The sequence below is a fragment of the Stenella coeruleoalba genome (assembly GCF_951394435.1).
Source record: "Stenella coeruleoalba genome assembly, chromosome: 2".
NCBI classification, from domain to species: Eukaryota; Metazoa; Chordata; class Mammalia; order Artiodactyla; family Delphinidae; genus Stenella; species Stenella coeruleoalba.
The window spans coordinates 178,909,398-178,935,737 of NC_137147.1; the positions used below are offsets into that span (position 1 = coordinate 178,909,398).

Here is a 26,340-nt window from a genome sequence, read left to right on the forward strand (position 1 = left end):
TCTGTGCTGGTGGCGCTGTATAGCTCTCAACAATTTACGTCAGTTTCACTAAAAGAAAAAAGGAGGAAAAAAAAAAGAGGTGGGGCAAGATTTGATCTATTATCCTCTCCCTTTATTTCCTAAAAGAAAGTTCAATTTGGTCAGAGGAAATTATTCAGTTGTGTTAGTTTAACGTTTTCTGTGAACTGTGAAGGGTGAGAACAGACACGTCGTCACAGCCCGTCCGGGGAGCAGCAGGGCCGAGCATGCAGTTTGCAGTTGTGTTTTTTCTGATCTGATTATCTCTAGATCAGAAAATTTTCGATAGTAAGCTGTCAGCTTACCCTCTCTTTCCTCAGTAACATTTTGCATTTTCCTTCTATTACAATATCATCCATTGCTAATGTCTTCAATTGAACAAAACGTTTTGCGTTTTAGCTCACTGAACGTTGTAAAAGTTGAATTTCATTTTGAACCTAGGAATTTCTTAAATAACTATTCTAAGTTTCTCCTGGGAATTTTCTAGGAGTTTGACATATAAGAATGCCTACATTGTTGTTTGTTTTATTTTGAAGTGATACTTCAGTTGGATTTATGTACATCCTTGCTTTAAAAAGAGCAAATATTTTGGAATAGGATAATTTTTTTAAGAATATGGATACAACTGCTTTTAACTTTAAAAATATTGGTGTTTGTATATCTAAATGCAGGGTAAATCTTTTCCATCTTTGTTCTTATTGGGAGTTATCTGATTAGAGAATATGGGATTTAGGCCCAAAGCCTCCCAAGAACAAAAATGTATATTATGATATGACATAGTTCTTACTGGTCTCTGTGAACATTTCAGTTGTTTATGAAGATAGTAAGTATGTCCTTAATTGAAAAAGAAAGTGGGAGAAATCAGTCATTGTACCTAAAAACACATCATTTTGCCAAATAAAACAAACAAAAAAACTGAAATAGTATCCTAAACCACCTTTTCATATGATTGTAGAGATGATTTCTTGAGTAAAAATTTCTGGAGTTATTATTAAGTGTTGTTATTCACTTTGAAATATGTAAATGCTCATTTCACTAATCATTAAAATTTTGAAGTAAAAGAATGTGTGAAAATGAGTAGGAATAGTATTTCCAATTTCTGTGTCCTTATAATTTATTTATCTGTGTAGGACCCTTTCCTTGAACTTCAAAAATATTTATATATGATGCCTATATTTTGTTTATACTCTGCTATAAAAATTTGAAAATGTTCACTGTAACATTTTATCTCTTCAAAAAATTTAAATGCCGCCATCAAGACTGGTTTTGACGTTATAGATTATTTATAGAATGGAATACTGCAGGTGTAAATATATTATCTAACCCCCTGATTTTGCTGGAGTTTAGTTCCCCGAAGTTAATCTACTGAATAAAATATACTGCCCAATATGTTTATTGCTAAAATATTCTCTTATTCAGCTGGTGACGTTTTTCATTTTAATTTGTGAAAACTAAAAATGTTTATATAATGTAGCCCCTCTTTTTAAAAACAGACTGATGCTGTGAAGTCCATATGTAGCTATGCAATGTTCTTTGTTCTCCTATATCATTGACTATTACATCATTGATTATGAGTAACCATTATAGTTACATCTTCACTTTTTAAAATCACCCATAGATATTTATGTTAAAGATATTCTTCTATCTGTGACTCTTACATCACTAAATAAGGAGGTTTAAATCTATGAGGCAAAAACAACTCATTGTTTTATATTATTCTCCATTTTTAAATCCACCTTGGGCTTCATTTTAGCTCTTCATTCTTTGGACGTTAATTTTTTTTTTTTTTTTTATTGACAACGTTTTGTAGGCATTTAGTTTGAGTTTGGTGAGATTATGATTAGAGTGATTATAATAAACTATGTTTTATCAGAAAAAAATCTTTATTTATTAAATTTGGTGTACAGGGAACTAACTCAGTTTTTCATAGTAACAGTTGCTAGATCATGAACAATAAAGAATTATTTTTTTAATCTTGAAATGTCATTTCAGTCAACATTTACACACTTATTTTTTCTTGCACACCTTTTTATCAGAGATAGTAGCAAGTAGCAAAATTGACTATGTTAAAATATCGTTATCATTTTTTTCACCCTGCCCATCCCTCTGAGGGAGGGGGAGGGATCAATGAGTAGTGAAATGGCCAAAAAACAGTTTGCAGAAAGAAGAAATAAATAATGCCAAAGACACAGAAAATCTGTAAATCAAATTCCAAACAATAAACCTCAGAAATACGAACTTGAAATTATGAGCTTGGTCAATAATGGAAATAAACTGAAAATTTTATTAAGACTTCATTTAGTGAACCAACATAATTTCCTAATTTATTAATTTGTATGCATTAGTATTGCTAAAGATTGGGGAAATTTTCAGGTTAGCAAACCTATTAGGAAAGATGAAGTAACAAAGGGAAGAAACATGTGCAGTGATATCAAGATGACATCATAAAATGCTGAAAATATCAATTAGCCAGAACCAATCTAATACACCTTGGAATAAACTTTTTTAAAAGAAGGAAAGATAGCTAAAAATTTTGCCCTCTGAAAACCAAGTTCAATAGAGACCTGAAACTGTATATATTTCTAATTCCACCCTCTTTTTGTGCGTACTTACCTGTGCTATTTCTTGGACATATCATTACATGTTTTGCAAAGGAAGAGACGGGGAAAGAAAATAAGAGACCAAATGGGTGTTTGTGTTATGACTTTGTTTTTTATCTTTCCCAAAAGATTCTCAAATGGAGACTCTGAAGGGAAAGTAAAGCAAAGATAATGATTTCTTGAAGAAAAAGATGAAAGGAGTATCCTTTATACTTGATTTATTCAGCATTTTTTTCTTTTGGGGGTATGTTTGTTCTAGTATTTCTTCCTATTATGTGCTATGATGCTAAAGGGCTGAGATACAATATTAAGACAAAGAGGCAAGGATCCCTGCTCTCAGGGAGTTTACAGTCCAATGTGGTTCAACATTTTAAAGATACTTAAATCTAAGATCTTGGATGTGGGAGGTTCCCATCTGAGAATAAAGGCAAAGTAAGATTTCTGGGGTAAAAACTTAAAAAAAATTTTTTTAATCTATTTATATAGGATTTAACAAGTGTCCTTCTGTCCTTCTACTAAAGGACCATTATTTGGGACACAGTGAGGGGAAGATAGCCCTCAGATTTTAGATATAGCCCAAACAGATGCTATATAAATAGCTGGTTAGCTAATGCAAATTCCTATTGCAAAGTGAGAAATAAAATATTAACTTATTCGCTTGAGAAGAAAGGAGACGGGGATCACTCTGGTTGTAGGAATTTTGGATGTGTCCTTGTGAGGTCCGTTTAATGAAAACTTTTTTTTTTAACGTGGTGAAGCCTCATTTTGTACATTTTGCTCTCCTTGTCATGAAATAAATGTCAATGTCAATAAAAATGGTGAGATGAAGCAGGGAAATACAATTATAGTGTTGAAGGATTACATCAGAATTAAGATATTTATTTTTATTTTGAAACCTGAAAATTTTAATGATATTTATGTAACAGAAATTTTTATAATAACCTTTTGTATTTTAATTTATGAAGGTAATATGATTAGACATTTAGCTAATCGGTAATTAGTTAAGTACATCAGATATGGAGCAGGAAAGTCAGACTGCTGTTATATATAGATGAATTGGAAGGGAAGGAACTCTTCATTAAATCTCTACGTGTGGTTTAAGATCACCTCCAGAATAAAGTCACCAAATTAGTTTGTCACACAGCCAATTAAGATACTAAATGTATTATATCATATAGTTTGCTTTTGTACTAACGTAGGATCCTACTGATAATGGTGTGAAAAAATGAGGAGATTTATTATTTCAACTAAATTAATAATCAGGAGGCAAGCCAGTTCTAGGTTGGGTTCAATAGCTCAACAATGTTACCAAGTTCCTTGGTAGGTTCTATTCTTTTACATTGCCGTAATGTCAGCAGTGTCTTTCCTCATAGTCACAAGATGGCTGCTGCAGCTCCAAGCATCATATCCTGATATTACAATTTCCAGAGGGAGGAGAGTTTCTCTTATGTATCTTTTTAGAAGGGAAGAAATTCTTTCCCAGAGGCCCACAGCACACTGCTTCTTACAGTTCTTTGGCCAGGTTTGTAGGAAATGCTCATACCTAAACCCTTCACTGACCGGGAGATTGAAGTTACCTTAATCGGTTTAGCTAGGGAGGATCTTTTGGAAAGGTGAACACCTGCTGAGTAGCCAGTGCTCAATGTGGCTAGCTCCCATTTGTTTTGTATAAACTTTAATGGCTTTGTAAAAACATTCTTCAACGATAAAACATGAATATCTGTTTTCATAGAGAGCAGACTGCTCATGGATGCAGCTAATTTAGAAAAAAATAAACATTTAATTAGAGCTTACTATGTCCCAGCCTCTAGGTTAAATGCTACCTTTATTAAAGATCTCTTTAAATCCTCACACAAACTTTGGGGATAGGATAATTATTATACCCATTTCACAAATGAGGAAACGGAGGCTTAGAGAGGTTTGGCCCAGGTTACACAGTAAGTGAAAAAGGTGGAGTTTGAACCTGGAAAGTCTGAAATCATAGCCTGTATAACTACCTATTCTTCTATACTGTCACACTGGATATTTGTGAATTTATGTTCTGTAAATTGGCATATTTTAAATGCACTGTATGATACTCCTGTTTAAATGAATCCTCTAGTGACTAATTTTATAAATCTAATAATCTTTTCTTAAGATGAGTAGTGCTTACCTAATTTATCAGTTGTACATATCTGAATTTTTGTATTGAATTTGCAGAAGGCACATGTACTGCATCTCATCTCTTCAGGAACATCTCTGAAATTCTTTTAGAAGTTGCATTTCTATAGGGAAAAAAAGATCAGAGAGTAGAGAGTCAGTGAGGCTTTGTTGAAGAGGGTAAATTCATGATTCATAGCACTAGGTTGAAAGAGAATACTGGCTCCTATTTCACGACTTACAAGGTCAATTTTATGTACAAAATGTTTCCATCTTTGGGATGTATGGAAGTTTTCCCCTTGGGGGATTCAGTGTACCTCAAACTTGAGTGTGCACCGGAATCACCTAAAACACAGGTGTCTGGGCCCACACCTGGGGTTCCTGGATCAGTGGGTCTGGGGCGGGGCCTGAGAAGCTGCCAGCCCCCAGGTGCTGCCGATGCTTTCAGTCCAGAGACCACCCTTTGAGACGCTGCTCTAGAGGATCAGATCGTACCTGCCATGGTAAATATTCTGGCTTGAAATATGCCAAACTGTAAAGGATGTCATTTCATAAATGGCGAATATATGAATAAATACATATGCAGGATGAATAGGTGGTCAGGATATCCTGCTTGAGAGCTGAGCGATGACTTGAAGGAGGATTCCTCTTATCCTCAGCATGAACAACACATTTGAGACTTATTTTTCCATCAATTCATATATGTGTGTGTTTTTAACTTCAAAAAAAATTAGTCCATAATTTACCAATTATTTTTAAAACCAAGTAAAAATAGAACTTAGTTGTACTCGGTAGCAAGTTACATCTGAAAAAGACTTGTGTATCTGTGGCATTTTGATGGTTTTTCTCAAGATTTTATCCCACCAGCCACTAAAGCCCCACTTTCATTAAAAGGACACAGTTTTGATGAGACTGAGAAAGAGAGGCCGTCATGCCAATGACCTATATTTAGCTCTGAAACTCAGGCCGCTGCCCCAATGCACTGGAAACCCTCCATCCTCCCAAGACAGAGGTCACAACCTCCAGCTGAAAAACACTCTCACGTGCCAAGGAGCCAAGAGGGCCTTTCCAAGAGTGTAATTGCTTCACTGCTTTGAGACATAAGAAACAAGTTAGAGACTTCCCTGGTGGCCCAGTGTTTAAGAATCCACCTGCTAATGCAGGGGACATGGGTTCGATCCCTGGTCCAGGAAGATCCCACATGCTGCGGAGCAACTAAGCCCGTGCGCCACAACTGCTGAGCCTGCGTGCTCTAACTACTGAAGCCCACACGCCTAGAACCCGTGCTCTGCAAGGAGAGAAGCCACCGCAATGAGAAGCCCGCGCACCACAACACAGCCAAAAATAAATAAGTAAATAAATAAATTTAAAAAAAAGAAATAATTTAGTTCTGAAGGCTTTTGCTCATTTTTCATTAAAGTCCAAGAAACAAACCTCCCACATAAATGAGTAAAAAACAGTCAGCCAATTCAATGTCCTTAACATTTCCAGTAGCCTGTGTAAGTGTTGAGTTATCCTTGTATCCACTGGAGGCCTTGGCAAGAAGCTGGGATGAAGTACCCCGAGGAGGCAGCTTTGTACTGGTTTTGTCCAGTATCAAAAAGCGTCACTTAGCACCTGTGTAATAACAGACGCACATCATTTAAAATGGCCAGGACTGCCAGAACTGTGCTGTCCAGGATAGTGGCCACTAGCCACACGTGGCTGTATGTAAATTTAAATTTGAAGTAATTAAAATTAAACATTCAGTAGCTACACCTGGCTGGTGGTTATTGGACAACAGGTTTGTGGAATGTTTCTGTCTTAGTCGTTCAAGTTGCCGTCACAGAATATCATAAACTGGGTAGCTTATAAATGACCGAAATTTATTTCTCACAGTTCTGGAAGATAGGAAGTCCAAGATCAAGGTGCCAGCAGATTCTGTGTCTGGTGAGGGTCCACTTCCTGGTTCATAGATGTGTCCTCGCACGGCAGAAGGGGAGAAGGAGCTCTCTGGGGTCTCTTTTACAAGGGCACCGATCCCATTCATGAAGGCTCCACCCTCGTGACCTAATCACCTCCCAAAGGCCCCACCTCCAAATGCCATCACATCGGGGGCTAGGACTTCAATATATGAATTGGAGGGTGGGGGAGGACATAAACGTTCAGTCTGCAGCAACGTCCATAGTTGTGGAAAGTTCTCTTGGAACTTCAGACCACGGTAGGCAAACAATGTAGACCAGTGGTTCTCAACTCTGTCTGCACTTAGAATCAACAAGAAACTCAAAAATAAAATGCCTGCACCCCATCCTCAGAGGTTCTAGCTGATCTGGGTGGAATCTGGGCGTAAGTATTTTGCAAAAGCTGTCCACGTGATTCTATCGATATTACATAGCCAGGGTTGAGAATTGCTGAGCGACACTACGGAAGAGAGCCACTAAACCAAAAATTGGGGTGGTCAGTAGATAGTGTTGCTACTTCTCATCTCAATCTTTCAAAAGCTACAATCCATCTTCTAGGAAGTGAGGAAGGTTCAAACTGAAAGAATAATTGGACAGTCCAACCAGTTCTGTTAACATATTCTGATTGCCTAATGAGCAACTTTAGTTGGAAGAAAAATGGATCAACTGCTAGTCTTCAGTTACAAGTTACTTGATGCTCTCAAGAGTGAGTCTTGTATATTGAAAGACTATAGATAGTCTTGTATATTGAAGGACTTTTGGTCTCACTTATATAAACACCTCCCAACTTTTTATATACATTTATACATTTACTACATCTGATTGCCTACTTTGGTACTTTAGCAGACATTTTTAAGTTAAGAAAGTCTTACCTGTCTCATAAATTGAACTTCTAAATATGTTGATTCTTAAGTTCTCTTTAATGTTTATACTTCATATAACTTAGTAGGAGTTCTACTTAAATGTGTAATAAGCTAACCTCTTACTCCATTAGGTCAAATGTAATGAAACAGAAAAATTACATAGACTAAGAAAACATTTCTGTACTTATCCTAAATCTTTCTGAAGTTGAAAGATTCTTACCTACTAAGAAAAGAGTTATCCTACCAAACAATTTGTGGTGTTGCCTTCTCAAGTTTATTTTTTGTCTGCCTTCTCAGCTAATTGAAGTTTCTCGATGAGCAGAGATTTTGATTAGAACACAATTAGATCCTTGTCTGAGACACTGATGTGACACAATGAGCCTTATTTATGTTCACTGTATCAAAAAAAACAAAAAACTATTCTCAAAGTCTACTTCCCTGAGATATTGAGTCATATCTTTACCTTTTTTTCAAGTCATGTCAGAATCGTTGGTCCCCGTACAAGTGGCTACATCAACTGACAAATATTTGAATTTCGCATTTCTTAATCTTTTAGAATATATAACTGTCCCTTAGAGACCTTTGAACTTGGCAGGCTTCTACATTCTTTGTTTTTTTTTTTTTTTTTTTTTTTAGTTCTCTTAATAATTTTATCTTCTGTAGATACAAATAAACATGTTTCAGATGTAAGGATTTCAGTTTCCCCCACCACATAAGAACACTCCCCATGGGGACAATCTTGTTTTACTTCCCATCAGCCAAAAATGGAATTTGATAATAGACGTAGCTCAGTAGAAAAGGCAGACGTTACTTATAACTATTCAATTACAATTATGAGAAAACTTAAGAGCTGGCTACTTATACCCATTCCTGTGAAAAATAACAATCATCACAATAATAGAAATAATAGCTACCGTTTATTGAGTTTTACTGTGTTTCAGGCACTGTGCTAAGGGCTTAAAGTGAATTATGCTGTGTAACCCTTAAAGCCCTGTGAATACTACCGTCCCCCCAATTTCCAGAGAAGAAGAAAATGGAGGCTTAGAGAAGTACTGTCTCAAGAGCCACAGAATTAGGGAACAGCGGAGCCAAGGTTGCAAGGCAGGCAGTCTGCCTTGGAACCCCTGCTCTTAATCACTGCTACAAGCTACAAGCACTCAAAGAACTCAAATAGAAGTCCCTCCCGTCCCAGGTTATCTTCATAAAGTAGTATGAAAAAGTGGAAGATGTAAATGAAAAAGGCCAAAAAAACCTCCGGTTATCCTATTATGGGGGGAAAACACAAAAACCCAAAAAACCCTATACTAGTTGATGTTACTTTCCTTTCTTTTTTTTTTTTTTTTTTTGCGGTACGCGGACCTCTCACTGTTGTGGTCTCTCCCGTTGTGGAGCACAGGCTCCGGACGCGCAGGCTCAGCGGCCATGGCTCAGGGGCCCAGCCGCTCCGCGGCATGTGGGATCTTCCCGGACCGGGGCACGAACCCGTGTCCCCTGCATTGGCAGGCGGATTCTCAACCACTGCGCCACCAGGGAAGCCCCCTTGATGTTACTTTTCTTAGTCAAGAAAACAATGCCATAGCATACAGCTCAGAGTAAGTCATATAATAAAAATACCAAGAAACAAAATAAATAAAAATGTACATATAGCATCATTAGGCTCACTTTAGTCTAAACAAATATAGAATATTCAAGAAATCAAGAATTCTTGCAGGCTCCTACATTCTTTCACATTCTGTCTTGTAGGCAATCAACTCTTGCAGATATTAACAGATTTAACTGACACTGAGTCTCTCTCATGGCTTTCATCTGACTATATGGTCACAATTTCCAAGGCGATTCTATTGACAAGGTTTTTTTTAACTTCCAGATAGCTGACTGGAAGTCTCTCCATACACATTTCTGTTGAAGACATTATGAGAACACTTTAAATACACAGCTTTGACCAATCTGAGTTCCTCGGTCTGCCCTTTACGACGTGTGTAACCTTTGGCCAGTTACTCAACTGTGCAGAACCCCAGTTTTCTCTTCTATGAATCGAAGTGATATTACTTACTCACCTGGCTGCTGTGAGATTACAGTGGGGTTCATGCATGTAAAGCGCCTAGAATGGTGCCTGACATGACATAAGCACTCAGTGTGCGCTTTAAGTTCACTTTTTCACAGTCACTCCTGATTTTAGGGATCAAAATCAGTCTTACTTGGTGTGATGGGAATTAAAAAGACCACTCTATTCAGGTGTAAGGTTGTTGCAATATTAGAGAGGCTCCCTTTGTCCTCCCCCAGGTCCTCTACAAAAAGTCAGTGAATCAGCTATCCTCTCCAAGAATTAAGATTCCTTTGCTAACTGCTCTTCACTCATTAAATAAATCCTTATTGAGCTTCCACTACATTAAAACAACAACTATATGGTGCAGGGCCTTAAAGGATTAAAGGGAGAACAGAAGAGAAAGATTTGGGAATTGGGGTAAACCTCGTGGAGCAGGTACTTTTGACCAGAACCTTGGAAGGTGGATAGGCTTTCAACATGTAGAAATTGAGAGAAGACATGCGGGTAAAGAAAGCGTGAGTGAGCATAGGCAAGGAGGAGAGAAAACACTGTGGCACTTGGGAATACCAGCTAGAAGTCCAGTGTGGGTAGACAGTAAGCTGTAATGCTTGGGGGCTAGAGACTGGGGGGAGATAGACCCATGATGGTAGCTGGGAAACAGCACAGGGAGGACTTGGGAACCTGGATGTTGGTCATTGCCCATCAAACATCAGTTCAAGTGCTTGTAACTGGCCAGAAAATGGTGATGGGTTAAATAGGGAGGAACTACTTCTTTGATATATAAACCTGTTTACGCATTAGGCTGGTAGAGGAAAACTCCAGTGGTCTGGATCTCCGGCCAGATAAGTTTTGGTGGGAAAAGTAAAGAGAAGTAAAATAGGTTGAAAGTTTGGGACAATTTTCAGTTAAGTGTGAACACTGGGCAGCAGGGGGCAGCAGGGGGCAGCACTGAAGAATTGAAAGAATGCATAAGGGATTTATTTGCTTTTGTTTACTATTTCTTGGCAATTATGAGTTTGTATCTATAAGGCTACTTGTATTGATAATAACTGAGTATTCTTTTTCCCTAAATGAATAGAAATGTAAAGAGAAAAGAAGAAAAATAACAGGCTAGCTGATGGCAGAATGACATTACTCTTCATTTGAGACCATAAAAATAGACGGTTGTCTATGTATTATTTCCTTTCAAATGTATGGGAACTCAAATTTCGTATAAAATTTAAAAGTATACATTTCAATTGGAAACACATCTTTATTTGACTCTTTAAGATTTTGTGCTTTTTTGGAAGCACACTTGTTCAGCCACACTATGTTAAAGGAACTAGTGAAACAGTGGGGGAAATCTTGAAAATAAAATTTGAGTTAAACAATGAATAGAAATTTTAAGTACACATTCTATTTGACATACCAAATATATGGAATTTCAAATTTTGGTTTTTATGATTATGAAATTTTATTTTAAAACTTTATTCTTTAGATCTAAAATTCAAGATTAGCTACACTAAATTTCATAAGATTTTTCTGGCGTAATTCACCTCTTACTAAACTTTTTAAAAGTTTGGATGGTTAGTGATGTTAAGAGTGGAATATTGGAAATTTCCAGGTAGTTTCTTTTTAGCTCTGGAATTTACCATTGCAAATGCTACATTACACCCAACAGAGAAACTCTGTCTCTCTCTCTCAAGTGTGTGAGGAAGGTGGTATCACACTGCTTCACACACTTGGGGAGGAACTTTCTTCTCTCTGTTCCTTCGTGATTCTCTCATTGTCTATCATAGATGTTTAGGAGGTCGTGATCCCTGTGTGGGTTCCTCATGTACTGCTCTTTGCTCCCTCGTTTCACCTTTGCTGTAGGTGCTTCTTTCCATGTACTGCCATAACACCATTGTCACTTTAATAGATACATAAATTACTTACTTTACAAGGTTGTGTTAATTTCTGCTGTACAGCAGTGATTCAGATATATATATATGTGTATATATATATATACACATATATATATAAATTCTTTTAAAAATATTCTTTCCATTATGGTTTATCATAGGATATTGGGTATAGTTCTCTGTGCTATATAGTATGTGGTGTTGTTTATCCATTCTGTATATAATAGCTTACATCTGCTCACCCCAACCTCACTCCATCCCTCTCCCGACCCCCTCTCCTTTGGCAATCACACGTCTGTTCTCTATGTCTGTGAGTCTGTTTGTTTCGAAGATAGGTTCATTGGTGTCATATTTCAGATTCCACATATAAGTGATATCTTATGGTATTTGTCTTCTCTTTCTGATTTACTTCACTTGGTATGATAATCTCTAGTTGCATCCATGTTGCTGCAAATGGCATTATTTTGTTCTTTTTTATGGCTGAGTAGTATTCCACTGTATATATGTACCATATCTTCTTTATCCATTCATCTGTCCATGGACATTTAGGTTGTTTCCATGTCTTGGCTATTGTAAATAATGCTGCTATGAACATAGGGGTGCATGTATCTTTTTGAATTAGAGTTTTGTCTGGATATATGCCCAGGAGTGGGATTGCTGGGTCGCATGGCAGTTCTATTTTTAGTTTTTCAAGGAACCTTCATACTGTTCTCCATAGTGGCTGTATCAATTTACATTCCCACCAACAGCATAAGAGGGTTCCCTTTTCTCCACACCCTCTCCAGCATTTGTTATTTGTAGAGTTTTTCATGATGAATAGTCACATAAATTGATGGTTGACTATTCCATGATGGTTGAATATTGATTTCCAACTTCATTATGGAAAATCTGAAATGATGAATAAACTTTCGGTTTAAGATAGTTAACCTGAAAAATTAGTTCTTAAATATCATGAAAAGAGATGAAAATAAACCAGTTTGTAAAGTAAATTTATGAAACATTTCCAGTATATTTTATTTCAATCATTTGTAAATCTGAAAATATAAAGATATAAAATTATTTTAAATGTTCCTTTCAAACCAGGGTATTCCAGAATATTCACACAGGACATACCCTGTTTGTTTTTACACAACTTAAGTTCATTAAGGACAATGCCATCTCTTTCTTTGTATCTCCCATGGTTCGTAATACAATGCTTGCACAGAGATGGAGCCCCGTAAATGAAACAATGTTAGGAAAACTTATTAAAGTATATAAAACGTAACCTAGTTTTTTGATGTAAGATTTAAACGTACTCTTCATACTTTCATCATACTTTTCAAATTGTTATTGGTTACATTGTTACTATTATTGTTGTTATTGTTGCTGTTTGGTATTTTTTTCTCAGTGCTTGAACAATAATATTGTGTTAGTTACTTTCTTTATTACATAGAAATTCCCTGCACTTTTCCAGTGGTAATATCAGACTAACTGCAGACGTTTTATTACCAGACTTAATTATTTTGACCATTTCTGCTTCAGCTTTTGTTTCGAAGTTTGTATCTTTCTTTCCATATTAATTCTGAATATTTATTTTCCAGTTTTAATGATATATTTGTAAGCTACATGGATTTCTCAGACCACATTTGACCACACTTATGGCAAGACTACTTCTACTAAGCATTCTTTAAGAACTTTTTGTTTAATCATCAAGTGTTACTAATTACCAACTAACACAGTATAACATCTTGACTCACTCATTGAAATTACTCTCCCTAAGGCATATCTTCTAGGACTTTATTAGCTCTCATAACCTTCATAAGGGCCTTCTATACTATGTAAACATAGAGTCAGGAAATGCTGAAGGCATAGTTTCCATGGAAATCACATATCTCAAATTTAATTTTCTTTTCCTAGCGTTTTACATTTAGAAAATTTCATGTATCCCCATTTTTTTCGACCAACTACAGCAATGGGGAGATAATCATAAAATTTGAGTTGGAAGCATCGGAAGGGATCAGTAAGTCTTAGGCCTTTTTTTCAAAGTCGAAGATACTGAGGTCCAGGGAAATTAAGATCAAGATCACACAGCTAGTTGGTGGCAAAGCCAGGATTGGAACCTACATCTTTTTCTTTTTTTTTTTTGCGGTACGCGGGCCTCTCACTGTTGTGGCCTCTCCCGTTGCGGAGCACAGGCTCCGGAGGCACAGGCTCAGCGGTCATGGCTCACGGGCCCAGCCGCTCCGCAGCACGTGGGATCTTCCCGGACCGGGCCACGAACCCATGTCCTCTGCATCGGCAGGCGGACTCTCAACCACTGCGCCACCAGGGAAGCCCCTGGAACCTACATCTTTTAAAGTAAAATGCTAATAAATATTTAATACAGATGAGATAGCCTAGTGTGAATTATTTTTTAATTCATTGATGACTCAATTATAAAAATGTAACATGGCTTAAAAAGCTCTTTGCTTTTAAAAACTAGTCCTAAAAACTCACGTAATGGAGACAATATTATTATAAAATTAGACTATTTCCTGTATACTGAAAATTGTTTTTTTTTTATTCCCATGGGGAATTAAGAAAGACCATTATATATAATTTGTTAAAAATTAATGCTGAAGAATCATTGTTTCTCAAGGAGAGCATGAAAGTTTATTCAAAAAAGGCACAGGTTATGGAACAACCCAAGAAAATAAAGGCAAAGAGAATTCTCTTAAGGTGGAAGGAGGGCAGGGGCTTCCCTGGTGGCGCAGTGGTTGAGAGTCCGCCTGCCAATGCAGGGGAGGCGGGTTCGTGCCCCGGTCGGGGGAGATCCCACATGCCGCGGAGCGGCTGGGCCTGTGAGCCATGGCCGCTGAGCCTGCGCGTCCGGAGCCTGTGCTCCGCAACAGGAGAGGCCACAACAGTGAGAGGCCCGCGTACCGCAAAAAAAAAAAAAAAAAAAAAGAACATGGAAGGAGGGTAACGAGATGCTGGAGAAACACGCAATAGTGTCCCCTACAAGCCTGATGTGAAAAAGTGTGTGTGTGCATGCACGCGCACACAGGCACTGGTATTTTTGTGAAGGGAATGAGAAAGGATGGGGTTTGGAAAATTATTCAAGAGGGAACACTTTTTTATTTAGATAGCATTTCTTTTTTTTAAGGTTTGGGTTTTGAATGTTTTTGTTCAAGAGAAAGGAGGACTAAACAGCTAGTGTAAACCCAGTGTAGCGTTTATGTTGAAATGAAAGTAATTTGGACCTGGGTCACCCTACCCGAGCAACCAATTTTCCACCCTCCACTGGAAACTATTTCTTAGTCTATAAGAAAAATACTCAGGTTTTTTTGTGAAATAATATCCAACATTTATTGGAATCTTACTATCACGACAGGAACTGAAGCCATTGTAAGATTTTGTAAGGATTAAATGAGATCGTGCAAATGAAGCACACGGGCCAAAGTAAGAACTCAGTAACTTTGTTTATGTGGCTTATCTGTATATTCCAAACAATACTTGGAAGTATGCATTATCTCAGTGTAGTGTAGAAGTTAAGAATTTTATACAGGTTCACAGAGCTAGAAAAGAGCAGAGTTGAGATTCACACCCAAATCGTGTCTGACTCTGGAGCCAGCACTTTTAACCACTATATTACAATCTTTTAACAATTGTTCTTAAATCTCCTCCGTATCGTCATCTGCCAGAAACCTTGAATGCTGCTTTAAAGGTAAATTAGTGAACAAAGTCAAGAAAACATTTTTATTTTCTGTTCTAAATGTGGGTTTAGATAAGGAGAAATTTGAGAAAACTATAAAAAATTATAACCATAAAAAATATAATACAGGTACATTTTTTATCTCAAAATAATTCAAACTTATCATAGATTTCCTAAATTTTTATCTTGCGCTAGACACTCTCTAGAATAACTGAAAAAATATGGCAAGATAAATTAAAAGTGGTGAAAGAAAGACTATTGAAAAATAAATAAAGTGGGTGAATTTTGGTGTTGTCTTGAAGATTTCCTATTTAAGAAAATGTCTAAAGGGCCCTAGACTAGCGATAAAATCTTCTGTGATCAACTGGACGATTTGAACAGCTGACAGATGTTCTGTTTCAATGTGTTATTTGGGGGCAAATATACCTATGCCCTTCCTAACCAACTATGGTGAAATGGAAATTAAATAACATATTCTTCCTTATTATATGGCATTTTGCAATTGTCAAAGATTTTTCACAATACTATCTCTTTTTTTTTTAAACATCTTTATTGGAGTATAATTGCTTTACAATGGTGTGTTAGTTTCTGCTTTATAACAAAGTGAATCAGCTATACATATACATATATCCCCATATCTCTTCCCTCTTGCGTCTCCCTCCCTCCCACCCTCCCTATCCCACCCCTCCAGGCGGTCACAAAGCATGGAGCTGATCTCCCTGTGCTATGCAGCTGCTTCCCACTAGCTATCGGTTTTACATTTGGTAGTGTATATATGTCCATGCCACTCTCTCACTTTGTCACAGCTTACCCTTCCCCCTCCCCATGTCCTCAAGTCCATTCTCTAGTAGGTCTGTGTCTTTATTCCTGTCTTGCCCCTAGGTTCTTCATGACCTTTTTTTTTTTTCCTTAGATTCCATTTATATGTGTTAGCATACGGTATTTGTCTTACTCTTTTTGACTTACTTCACTCTGTATGACAGACTCTAGGTCCATCCTCCTCACTACAAATAACTCAATTTCGTTTCTTTTTATGGCTGAGTAATAGTCCATTGTATATATGTGCCACATCTTCTTTATTCATTCATCTGTCGATGGACACTTAGGTTGCTTCCATGTCCTGGCTATTGTAAATAGAGCTGCAATGAACACACAATACTATCTCATTTGTTCTTCGTAATGGTCTAAGAGGGAGGAGAAAAAGTGTTCTCTTAGATCAGGCATACAAGAAGCTCAAGGTCCAGTAACGAAATCATTTCTATAGGCTCATGCTGCTGGTAAATGGTAGGCCTTACATGAGCATCTGGATCTTCCAACATGGAAGCCAGCGTTCCTTCCAGTACATAATGCTGTGTCTCACTACACTATGTTGCTACTTTGAATGCAAAATGTTACATAGCATTGGACTCTTTTTTCACACAGCACTCACCCTGAGAGAAACTGTAGCAACCTGTGCAGAGAGGCCCTGACCCCCTGGGGAGGTGGCCTGACCAGATTTGGAGATTAAGCAGTCACTGGGCAACCGCCTGGTGAATCAATTGGCAATGGGGGGAGGGGGTACAGCAGAGGTCCTTGTAGATTTCAACATAGGAAACAAAACTCCGAAATGGAAACGAAACAAAAAGATGAGTGTAAGAGTTTACATAGATTAGTTTATATATGTATCTCGGTCTCTGGTTTCATTTGAGGATTTCTTAGTTTTGTTTCCTTAGCTAAGAGTTTTGAAGCCTTTACAATGAATGTTATGTTTTAGACTGTATGTACAAAAATAAAGCTCAGAAAAGTAGAATGACCTATTCAAAGGAATAGAATAAAAAATATCCTTAAAAAAATAGCTCGGGCTTCCCTGGTGGCGCAGTGGTTGAGAGTCTGCCTGCCGATGCAGGGGACACGGGTTCGTGCCCCGGTCCGGGAAGATCCCACGTGCCGCGGAGCGGCTGGGCGCGTGAGCTATGGCCGCTGAGCCTGCGCGTCCGGAGCCTGTTCTCTGCAACAGGTGAGGCCACAACAGTGAGAGGCCCAAGTACCGCCAAAAAAACATAGCTCGTGGGGGTTGATCGTGACTTTTGTGTCAGGTCCCTGCTAAACTCTTTGCATTAATGATTTCATTGAATCAATGTAACAACATAGGTGATAGATTGTATCATGATTCCTATCTTATGGACGGAGAAACTGCAGCTCCAAGAGCATAAGTAAGAGTAAAAAATTAAATTAAATTTAATTTAAAAACCTCTCTGAATCAAAGTTCAACATGCCCTTTTTAGTGGAGACACTTTTGGAAGGAAATGTAGCTAGACATTTTAGTTAATTTAGTATTAAACACCAAATATATTGCCAAAGTATAGCAGCCTGCTCAGTTCTAGTGCCTGTCTTATTTGCACTGTTTTTACCAGGATAAAAATCTTAAGAAGTGTTAATAAAGATACATTTTTACATTTATAAGAACTTTGTTTTTTCAAAGTTCACATGTGAGACTTCTTAAGTAATTAGATAACTTGATCAGATAAAACTTCTATTTCCTTGAATTGCCTAGGTTAGAATTTCCCAAGGTGTGCTTTTATAAAACTAAAGGTAATAATTGATAGTATATGCATGGTAAGGGGTTGCAAGGTGAGATAACTTTGGAAAATACTGTTCTAAGTAAATAAATTTCTGCAGGACTTCTTTGCGCCTATACATTGTGAGCCTGTATGTATTTTAAAGAGAAAGATATAATAGGCAGTATTTCCCTCACTTATTGGTTTTATATGGAACTCTTTATGGAACTCTCATCTTAGAACATAACTTCTGGGATTAGTGTTTTATGAAACATACTTCTGAAAAAAACGCTAAGCTAACATTTGGGAAGAATATTTAATGAGGTGGTACTATCTCAAATTACACTGAGAAGTGAGGACCACAAAATAATATACAGTATTATTCCAATGTTATAAAATAAGAAAGTGAAAAACAGAAACAAAGCCAGAAAGACTGGAGGGAATAAAAACATCAAAAAGTTAACTGGCTAATGAATAAATCTATTAACACCAAAATATATATCCAAATATATGTGTTACCACAGTGTCCTTGTGCTGCTTGTAGCTAATGAGCCTAGTGTTTGGGAAACCTAATTCAGAAGAAATTTTAAGATCTGGGTGTGGCGTATGCTCTTGTCAGTAACTCACTTCAACAAGTCAGGTTGGTCGTTTGTTTACTATTTCTGCAACTTTAAAGATGGAAGATGTGGTTCACTTCCTCCTGTCACCAGGATTTTGTGAGGACTCGAGAAATAACGCAATATATTCTCTTCTAATGGGTCACGTGGTGGCGCGGTGCTGCTGATGTGTCCCTAGCTGTGTCCTGAGGCTAAGCTGATTTCCTTGCCTTCAGGGTGCTCTCACTCCTGTGAGCGAGTACCTAGAAAAGTCTTGTAAGGAGGCACTTATGAGGCACTTGACCTCGCTTGACTTGCCTGGGAAATGACTGATGAGCACGTTTCAGGCACCACTCAGCCCGTTACTCCTTCAGTTTTCCGCCCACGTTGTCCTGTGGCAATCGGGATTGCTGCGTCTCCAGGGACCTCCTCATCGATCGCCGCCTTGAATAGTCATCTGGCTTCTCCCAGCCTCCTCTGCTCTTCTCCTGGCCCTTCCGCCTCTGCTGTCTTCTAGATGTTGGTGTTCCCCGCCGTTCCATCCCCAGCCCCTTCTCCTCATTCCATGAATCATTCTTCACACCCATAACCACACTCCTCAGGTTTGAAACCATTCACCTGCCCTTCGCATCTCTGGAAGAGAGGAGGAACCGGACCCGGAGTGCTTATCTCGGCAATCGGCACAACGTTACTCAAACTGTCATAAAGAAGAATACATGTAGTGAAAGTAAAAGTTTTATTTCGCTAATATTACGTTTCAGATGAGTATAGCAGTAAGTTCCTTCCTTGGGTCATAGGAGCAAAGGCAGTTCACGCAGTCTGTCTCTTGAATGCCTTCCTCCCTGTCAACGTTTCTTTGTCCATCACCCACTGGTAACTTTGACTTCAACCTTTCAACATAAATTTCGACTTCATTAAACAGCTTTTTTTCTTGTTCCTCTAAGTTTCATCCCTTCACCCCTCACGTACCATTTATACCATACTGATCTGTGTAACACTCAAGTAGTATGTTTCATATGCTCAAGACTGTAGGGCACCTAAAGGTTCCTACATTTCCCTCTCTCCTCCCTCTCGTTTATGTCCTTCTGCGCCTTACATTGGACCAACACGTAGGCTACAGACAGTGTCTATCAGTAAGTGCCAGTCACTGGATTAAATAAGGCAACAGTAATTTAAGGGGCTTCCCTGGCGGCGCAGTGGTTAAGAATCCGCCTGCCAATGCAGGGGACACGGGTTCGAGCCCTGGTCCGGGAGGATCCCACATGCCGCGAAGCAACTAAGCCCGTGCGCCACAACTACTGAGCCTGTGCTCTAGAGCCCCCAAGCCACAACTACTGAGCCCATGAACCACAACTACTGAAGCCCGTGCACCTAGAGCCGGTGCTCAGTGACGAGAAGCCACCGCAATGAGAAGCCCACGCACGGCAACAAAGAGTAGCCCCCGCTCGCCGCAACTAGAGAAAGCCCGCACGCAGCAACAGAGACCCAACACAGTTAAAAATAAATAAATAAGTATATTAAAAAAACAGTAATTTAACAAAATCCAGTTTAGATAAATACTACCAAATACATATTTATTTTTTATATTTATTTATATAAATACATATATATATTTATTATGAGCCTCCGGACGCGCAGGCTCAGCGGCCATGGCCCACGGGCCCAGCCGCTCCGCGGCATGTGTGATCTCCCCGGACCGGGTCACGAACCAGTGTCCCCTGCATCGGCAGGCGGACTCTCAACCACTGCGCCACCAGGAAGCCCCCGTTACAGCATATTTAATGGGGGTCACAGAAGCAATATCTGAACTGCTGATTTCTCTACAGAGTTGATTTATGCATGGAATTCTGTACATACTATTTAAGAACTATGTTTTGTATAAAATAAAAACAGTTCAGAATATATCCAGAAACAGTCTGCCTCTACCTTAAAAGAATAAAAGGCGAGGGCTTCCCTGGTGGCGCAGTGGTTAAGAATCCGTCTGCCAATGCAGGGAACACGGGTTCGAGCCCTGGTCCGGGAAGATCCCACATGCCGCGGAGCAACTAAGCCCGTGCACCACAACTACTGAGCCTGCGCTCTAGAGCCCGTGAGCCATGGCCGCTGAGCCTGCGCGTCCGGAGCCTGTGCTCCGCAACGGGAGAGGCCACAACAGTGAGAGGCCCGCGTACCGCAAAAAAAAAAAAAAAAAAAATGCTGCAACGCAATTTCAACATTTACTTTCTAACATACAACACATCATAAAGGGCTCCCAGTTTTTATTTTCTTAAATGTTATTTTGGAAGAATTATTTGATGCCATTTCTTTATAGCTTATTATGAAAATAAAAAGAAAGTGAAGGAAAATGATTACTGCAGGCGAAGATGTATTTAGTACTTTTGCACAATGCTCTCAATTAGAGCCCTGTATCATTTTTTTTAATGTTGAGATCATTGTGCATCACACGTCTTGAAGAGATTAACTGCACATTTCCCAAGTAAATACAAGCGCGGTATCTTACTTTATTCTTAGCTCTGTGAGGCTACAGGGATCATGTCTTGTTTATTATTGTTCTTCTGCACAAACGGCTTTGCCTAGCTGTCTGTAACCATCCAGGAAATATTTGTTGAATGCTTGAAAGGAGGGAAGAATCTGGACTCCTGCTACCCAAACTGGTATCAGGATTTATTATGATTATTATTTTTAATCTTTTGGCCCATCAGTGAGAGTTTATCTTCTTTGGAATTCTTCTCTGAGAGTTTAACCTCAGAGGAAGTCGGTCCTAAAGTTAATCCATTTACATGATTCTTTGCTGTCAGCAAACAAATATGCCCACGTCTCTCCCACCCTCAGAAACAACGCAATCGGTGGCCCGACACGTCCCGCTTTCCTTCTCGCTGCCTCCTGCCCTGATTGCCAAGCCTCTCTCTCGGCTCACTCCCAGTTCATGCCTCACTTCACTTTATTATCTGGTTTCTGGGGCTCCACTCTGGAGTCAGATCCCAGGGATTCTGGTCTCAGCGTTGCCTCTCACCAGCTTTGAGAGGCAGGACTTGCAACCGCTCTTAACAGGAGGCACCTCATAGATATTGAAAATTAAGTGAGATGATGCATTTAAAATGTACTTCAGGGCTTCCCTGGTGGCGCAGTGGTTGAGAGTCCGCCTGTCGATGCAGGGGACACGGGTTCGTGCCCCGGTCCGGGAAGATCCCACGTGCCGCGGAGCGGCTGGGCCCGTGAGCCATGGACGCTGAGCCTGCGCGTCTGGAGCCTGTGCTCCGCAACGGGAAAGGCCACAGCAGTGGGAGGCCCGCGAACCACAAAAAAAAAAAAAAAAAAAAGTACTTCTGCGCTGCCTGGCACATAGTAAATGTTCGATAAGTGGTAGTTACCGTTCTTGCTCATTGAACACTCTAATAGGAGTTCAGAGATGAGAAAGATTGGCGAAGGCTTAAAAATTAGTTTGAATTCACCTAACTACTTACTCATTCTTCAGATTAGGAAATTAGAACCCAGAGAAGTGACGCCGTCAAAATTTCATGAAGGAAGATCACTGAGTTGCATTTTGAAGGATAACAGCAGTAGCTTACATCTATTGAATGTTTACTGTGGACCGGAGACCGTATGAATGCTTGACATGGATTGTTTCATTTGATCTTCAAAACATGCCTGTGAAGTAGCATTTCAGTAGCTAGAAGTAGATGGTCTGAAGCTGGACAGGGAGAACAGACAGAAAGGAATAAAGAAAAAACCTGGAGACAGGAAAGACTTGGCCGGTTTCTAAAGCTGGTGATGAGATGTAAAATCCAGAGTGAAGAGCTTTTCTGTCTTACGCAGTAAGGAGAAATGATGTTGGAGAGAGTGAGGCAAAACTATAAGGCCTCGACAGCCACGCCAAAAAAACACCCACAAAACTGGCTCTATCTAATGAGCAAGATGAATCAGTGAGCTGGGGAAGGGAGGATACAGATGGAAGTGGGGCTTCAGGTTCACTGATTTGGGGGCCTGCACTGCACCGTGAATGCCTGAAGGGCAGTCTGTTCTGTATCGTCATATCCCCAGGGATCCACAGCCTCAACAAGCCACCGTTGGTTCCCAGCAGCCACCGTTAGGAGAGCATTAGCCCCGTGGCCTATAAAGTGGAGTTTCATCGAGGCTTATTGAAGGAAGGAGCGAAATCAAGGAGACTTGGACTTGGAGGTTGTTTCTAGGTGGGACGTGATGAAAGCTGAGGTGATGGTGAAGACAGTGGGAAAGGAAATAAGGAGGCAAATCCTAGAAACAATTTCAAAGAGCACTTAATGGGACTTGGGCACATACTGGGCATAAACTAATATCTAGAGCTGCATTTCAGGTTTATCATCTATAGCAAAGTGCAGCGTCAGCGCTCTAGCATTTGACATATTCTCGTTGTTGTTTAAGTAGACGTTTTGTATGTGAGATCAATCGTAATGAATCACGTTGCAAGGTGATGATCTTATGAGCGATTATTATTACCGTTAAAACGTATGTCTCTTTCCTTTCTACTCCTTCTCCCTCCACCCAGGTTCTTGCCAGTTTTATCTTATACCTGTGTTGTTATCATCTCCTACTGAACCCTGGCCAAGTCCTCCTTCTCATCTCCACACACACCTGGCAGTAGCCTCCGCCCCGCTTTCTGTCCATAGAGTTGCCCTCTCCCATGAAGACCTTTTCCTCTACCATTTCACTCCCGTTACCAGTTGGAATATTAGCCATCCTTCAGAACCGAATCACACGCTATCTTCCCCATAATGTCTGATCAACCCACCTGGAACTGACTGCCTTCTTTCTGAACTCCCAGAGCACTGCAGGCCACCATCCTGCCTGGTCATGGTCATTTTGTTAACGGGGTGACCCCTTAGCAGGATCTTATTTGTATCCCCGCCATGATGGTACTGTGTGCTGCCTACTTATTCAATAAAGATTTGTGGCGTGAATCAAAACTGTTTTAAATACCGCACGTCCCTTCCCAACCCAAAGCTTCCCTTTGGGGAAAGGCTAGTGCATACAGCTTTACATTAGTATGTATCTTTTGCAACATGGCGAATGTCATCTCATTCTTGTTGTGGGTACTTAGAAAAAAAGGGAAGTTTGAGTTGGGAATAGAAAAAGTGAAAGGCAGTGCAGGATTAGCCATTTTTGCAAGGGACCTTTGGGTTGGATAAAGGATGCTGAGGAAAATTAAACCAGAGCCTTTATTGCTGCACTCCTGCCCCATAGGAGGGAGGGAAGTGAACTGAATGTAAGAGGCTTGGGACTCCAGCCTGTGGGTCTTTGGGAAGCAAGTAAGACCTACAAGTCAGAAATCCAGGGCATTGAGCTGGATGGGGACCGGTGGCAGAAAGAAAATGTCTCTCGGCAGGCAGATCACCTGCAAAAGGCAAGCAGAATTGGAAAGCATGTCTCTGAACCTGCCATGGAGGGTGAGTCTAGAATTTCTAGAGAACAGGAAATTAATCGTATAGTGCCCATTATTACTTGTGTAGGATATGGAGAATGTTATCAATAGGCTCTTATTTTAATGAAAGTTATATATATATATATATATATATATATATATTCACTTTCTTGGTGGTTCACTCATGACTTAAGACTCTATTTTAGTTCTTAGGTTCCTCAATCAACCGAATTCTACTACTAGGATTTTCAGAAATCTAATATAGTAGGCTGGCGAGGACTGCTGTACTAATATCCAGCCAGTATTTTCGGAACTGTTCAACCTGGCTAATTAAGTGTCATGGTCCACGGTGCGGTGAGGATCCCAGAATGTGACACGCCCACTCAGGGCTCTGGGTTTTCCCACGTGCTGCTCCCCTGGCCCAAGATACCTTTCTCCTCTTCATTTTTGCAACCTTGGCCCATACTTACCCTACACCCCGATATCATCTCCTCCAAAAAGCCTTTCCTGAATGCTTTCGTTAGAGCCACTCACTCCCCACGGATTGGGTGCCACTTCTGCCTGGTTCCAAATAGCCTGAGCTCTCGCCCTCACACTTACCCCAGGTGTGGCAGTTGCCATCCGCCGGTCCTGCTCCCACCATGTAATCTCCTCCGGGAGTCCTGTGGGTGCTGAGTAATTAGCAGCATACTTAGAGGGCCGTGAAGTCTCAAAAAATGTTTGTTCACTGAATGAATAAATGCATCGTCTTAGTATAGGACATGTAGATGAATGTCCATCTGCTGCATGGGAGGTGAGCTGTCAGTATTAGAGTTTGAGGATAATTTTGGCGACCTGCAATCCGTTTTCTCCCCACCCCAGAGGGTGGTAGGAAGCCAGCCTGAAAGATAGCACTTTGTTTCCGTGCCTTAAGCCAATAACAGTTCCCATCCAATTCAGTAATTAAGAATAGTGATCATTTTTACTAGGTATCCCCCGGGGAGAAAAGTGGAGATACAGGACATTTTTGTATCTTGGCAAGTATTTGAAAATTTGCTGTCAAACCTATTAAACCCACCGCAACAGTCTTCCGGATTTTTAAAATATTCCACTGCAAAGAGCTCTCTAGATACTCATTTTCGTGTGTAATATAAGTCACATGGTAGCCATCACATCTATCTAAATCTCTTCTAACAATACATCTTTTCCTCTTTTTTTAAGTCTTCTTTTTTTGGTTTGACAGGAGCATTATAGGGTCTTCATATAATTCAATTGTATAAAGTTTTTCAGAGGACAAATGATAAGTGTCAACCCATGGCTATGTTGAAGCAGCATTTTCTTCCAGTGTAGAAAAATCATCCGGCTCTCAAATTTTGAAGTGTCTTGCTTTAAAAAAATTTTCCCTGAAGGTTACGGTGTCCAATAATAATTATTCTCTTTGCTTCGATGACAATAAAAGAGTGCGGGTCGATAAAATGCAGGATGAAAAAAAAAAAACCCCACCAAAGCCCTACTTTGGAGCAACGTAGGACGCCTCCTGTTTACACGGAGCGCAATGATGGGAACTGACACAGGATCCACGCGGAGCCCATCAAATACAATCCAGAGTTTCATTAGACGTAAAGATAATGGCTGGTAAAAGTTCCGGCAAAGTAGCATCCTGCCGCGAATGCCGTCTGCATTTTCGTCATAAGACCTGAAGCGCCGCGCCGGCCCGGGCTGGGGGCGCCCGCTCTCCCACTGCCGGGCCGGGCCGCCGGGCAGTGACAGGTGCCCGGGCCGCCGCCGCCGCCGCCGCCGCCGCCGCCGCCGCGCCGCGCCGCGCCGAAAGCCGGCGCGCGAGGGGCGGTCGCTTCCCTGCACCCTCGCCTGTCAGCCAACGGCGCCGGGCGGGAGCGAGCGCGGGCGGCGGGTAGCGGGCGCGCAGGGCGGGGAGGTCGGCCGTGGCCCCCGGCGTCCGAGGGCCCCGCGCGTCCCGGCCCGGCCTGTTGGCGGCCGTGGGGGCGGGGGCCGGGCGGCCCGGCGCGGGGAGCGGGGCCGGGCGCCGGGGGTTGGCGGGACGCGCGCTCCGTGCCGGCGCCCGGCCTCGAGCCCGCGCCCCCCCCCCCGCGTGCCCGCGCCGCTGCGCGATGCAGTGTGGGGAATGGCTGGGGTTGGCTGAAGAGCGCACAGTGGAGTTTTAATGTCCGCCATGTTGGCCATGGCGTATTGAGGAGAGCGAGCGAGAGAGGAGCGGAGCGGTTCGGCCTCCCACCTCCCGGCGGCTCTGAGTGCCCGGACGGCGGGCTCCGCGCTCCGCCCCTCCAGTCCCCGGCAGCGGCGGGCGAGTGGGGACCGAACCCCCGGTTCTCCATGATCCCGCTGGCCGGGGCCGTTTCCCCAGAGCGGAGAGGTATCTGCTGCGCCTGAGATGAGTAAACTGTCGTTTCGGGCGCGGGCGCTAGACGCCTCGAAGCCGCTGCCGGTTTTCCGCTGTGAGGATCTGCCCGACCTGCACGAATACGCCTCGATAAACCGGGCCGTGCCGCAGATGCCCACCGGAATGGAGAAGGAAGAGGAGTCGGTACGTGTTAACTCCCCTGTCCGACCCACCGCCGGGCCCCGCTGCCTCCGCTGCCTGCGGCGGCGGCGGCGGAGCGCAGACCCACACAAAATGGCCGCCATCTT

The 26,340-nt window shown here is 40.9% G+C and overlaps 2 protein-coding genes across 5 annotated transcripts in view; one reads left to right on the top strand and one right to left on the bottom strand.

Annotated features, from left to right (window-relative positions):
- The window catches only part of EPC1 (enhancer of polycomb homolog 1), a 94,043-nt gene that overhangs the window by 958 nt on the left and 66,745 nt on the right, over positions 1 to 26,340 (top strand). Inside the window, exon 1 of one of the 4 annotated variants that reach the window (XM_079913096.1) lies at positions 25,744 to 26,236. The exons of 1 other annotated variant lie outside the window; for it this stretch is intronic. In XM_079913096.1, the coding sequence (XP_079769222.1) occupies positions 26,084 to 26,236 (153 nt within the window). In that variant the 5' untranslated portion in view covers positions 25,744 to 26,083. Of the gene's footprint in view, positions 1 to 25,743; positions 26,237 to 26,340 lie in introns of those variants that run through there. 2 more of the 4 variants (XM_079913093.1, XM_079913094.1) reach the window with 2 other exon arrangements.
- Positions 1,948 to 26,027, bottom strand: LOC307182008 (uncharacterized protein; the record flags this gene model as incomplete). The annotated part of the gene is made up of 2 exons (XM_079913097.1): positions 1,948 to 4,882; positions 24,295 to 26,027. One exon carries the CDS (start codon positions 26,025 to 26,027, stop codon positions 25,287 to 25,289), a length of 741 nt encoding a protein of 246 aa, XP_079769223.1. The 3' UTR covers positions 1,948 to 4,882; positions 24,295 to 25,286.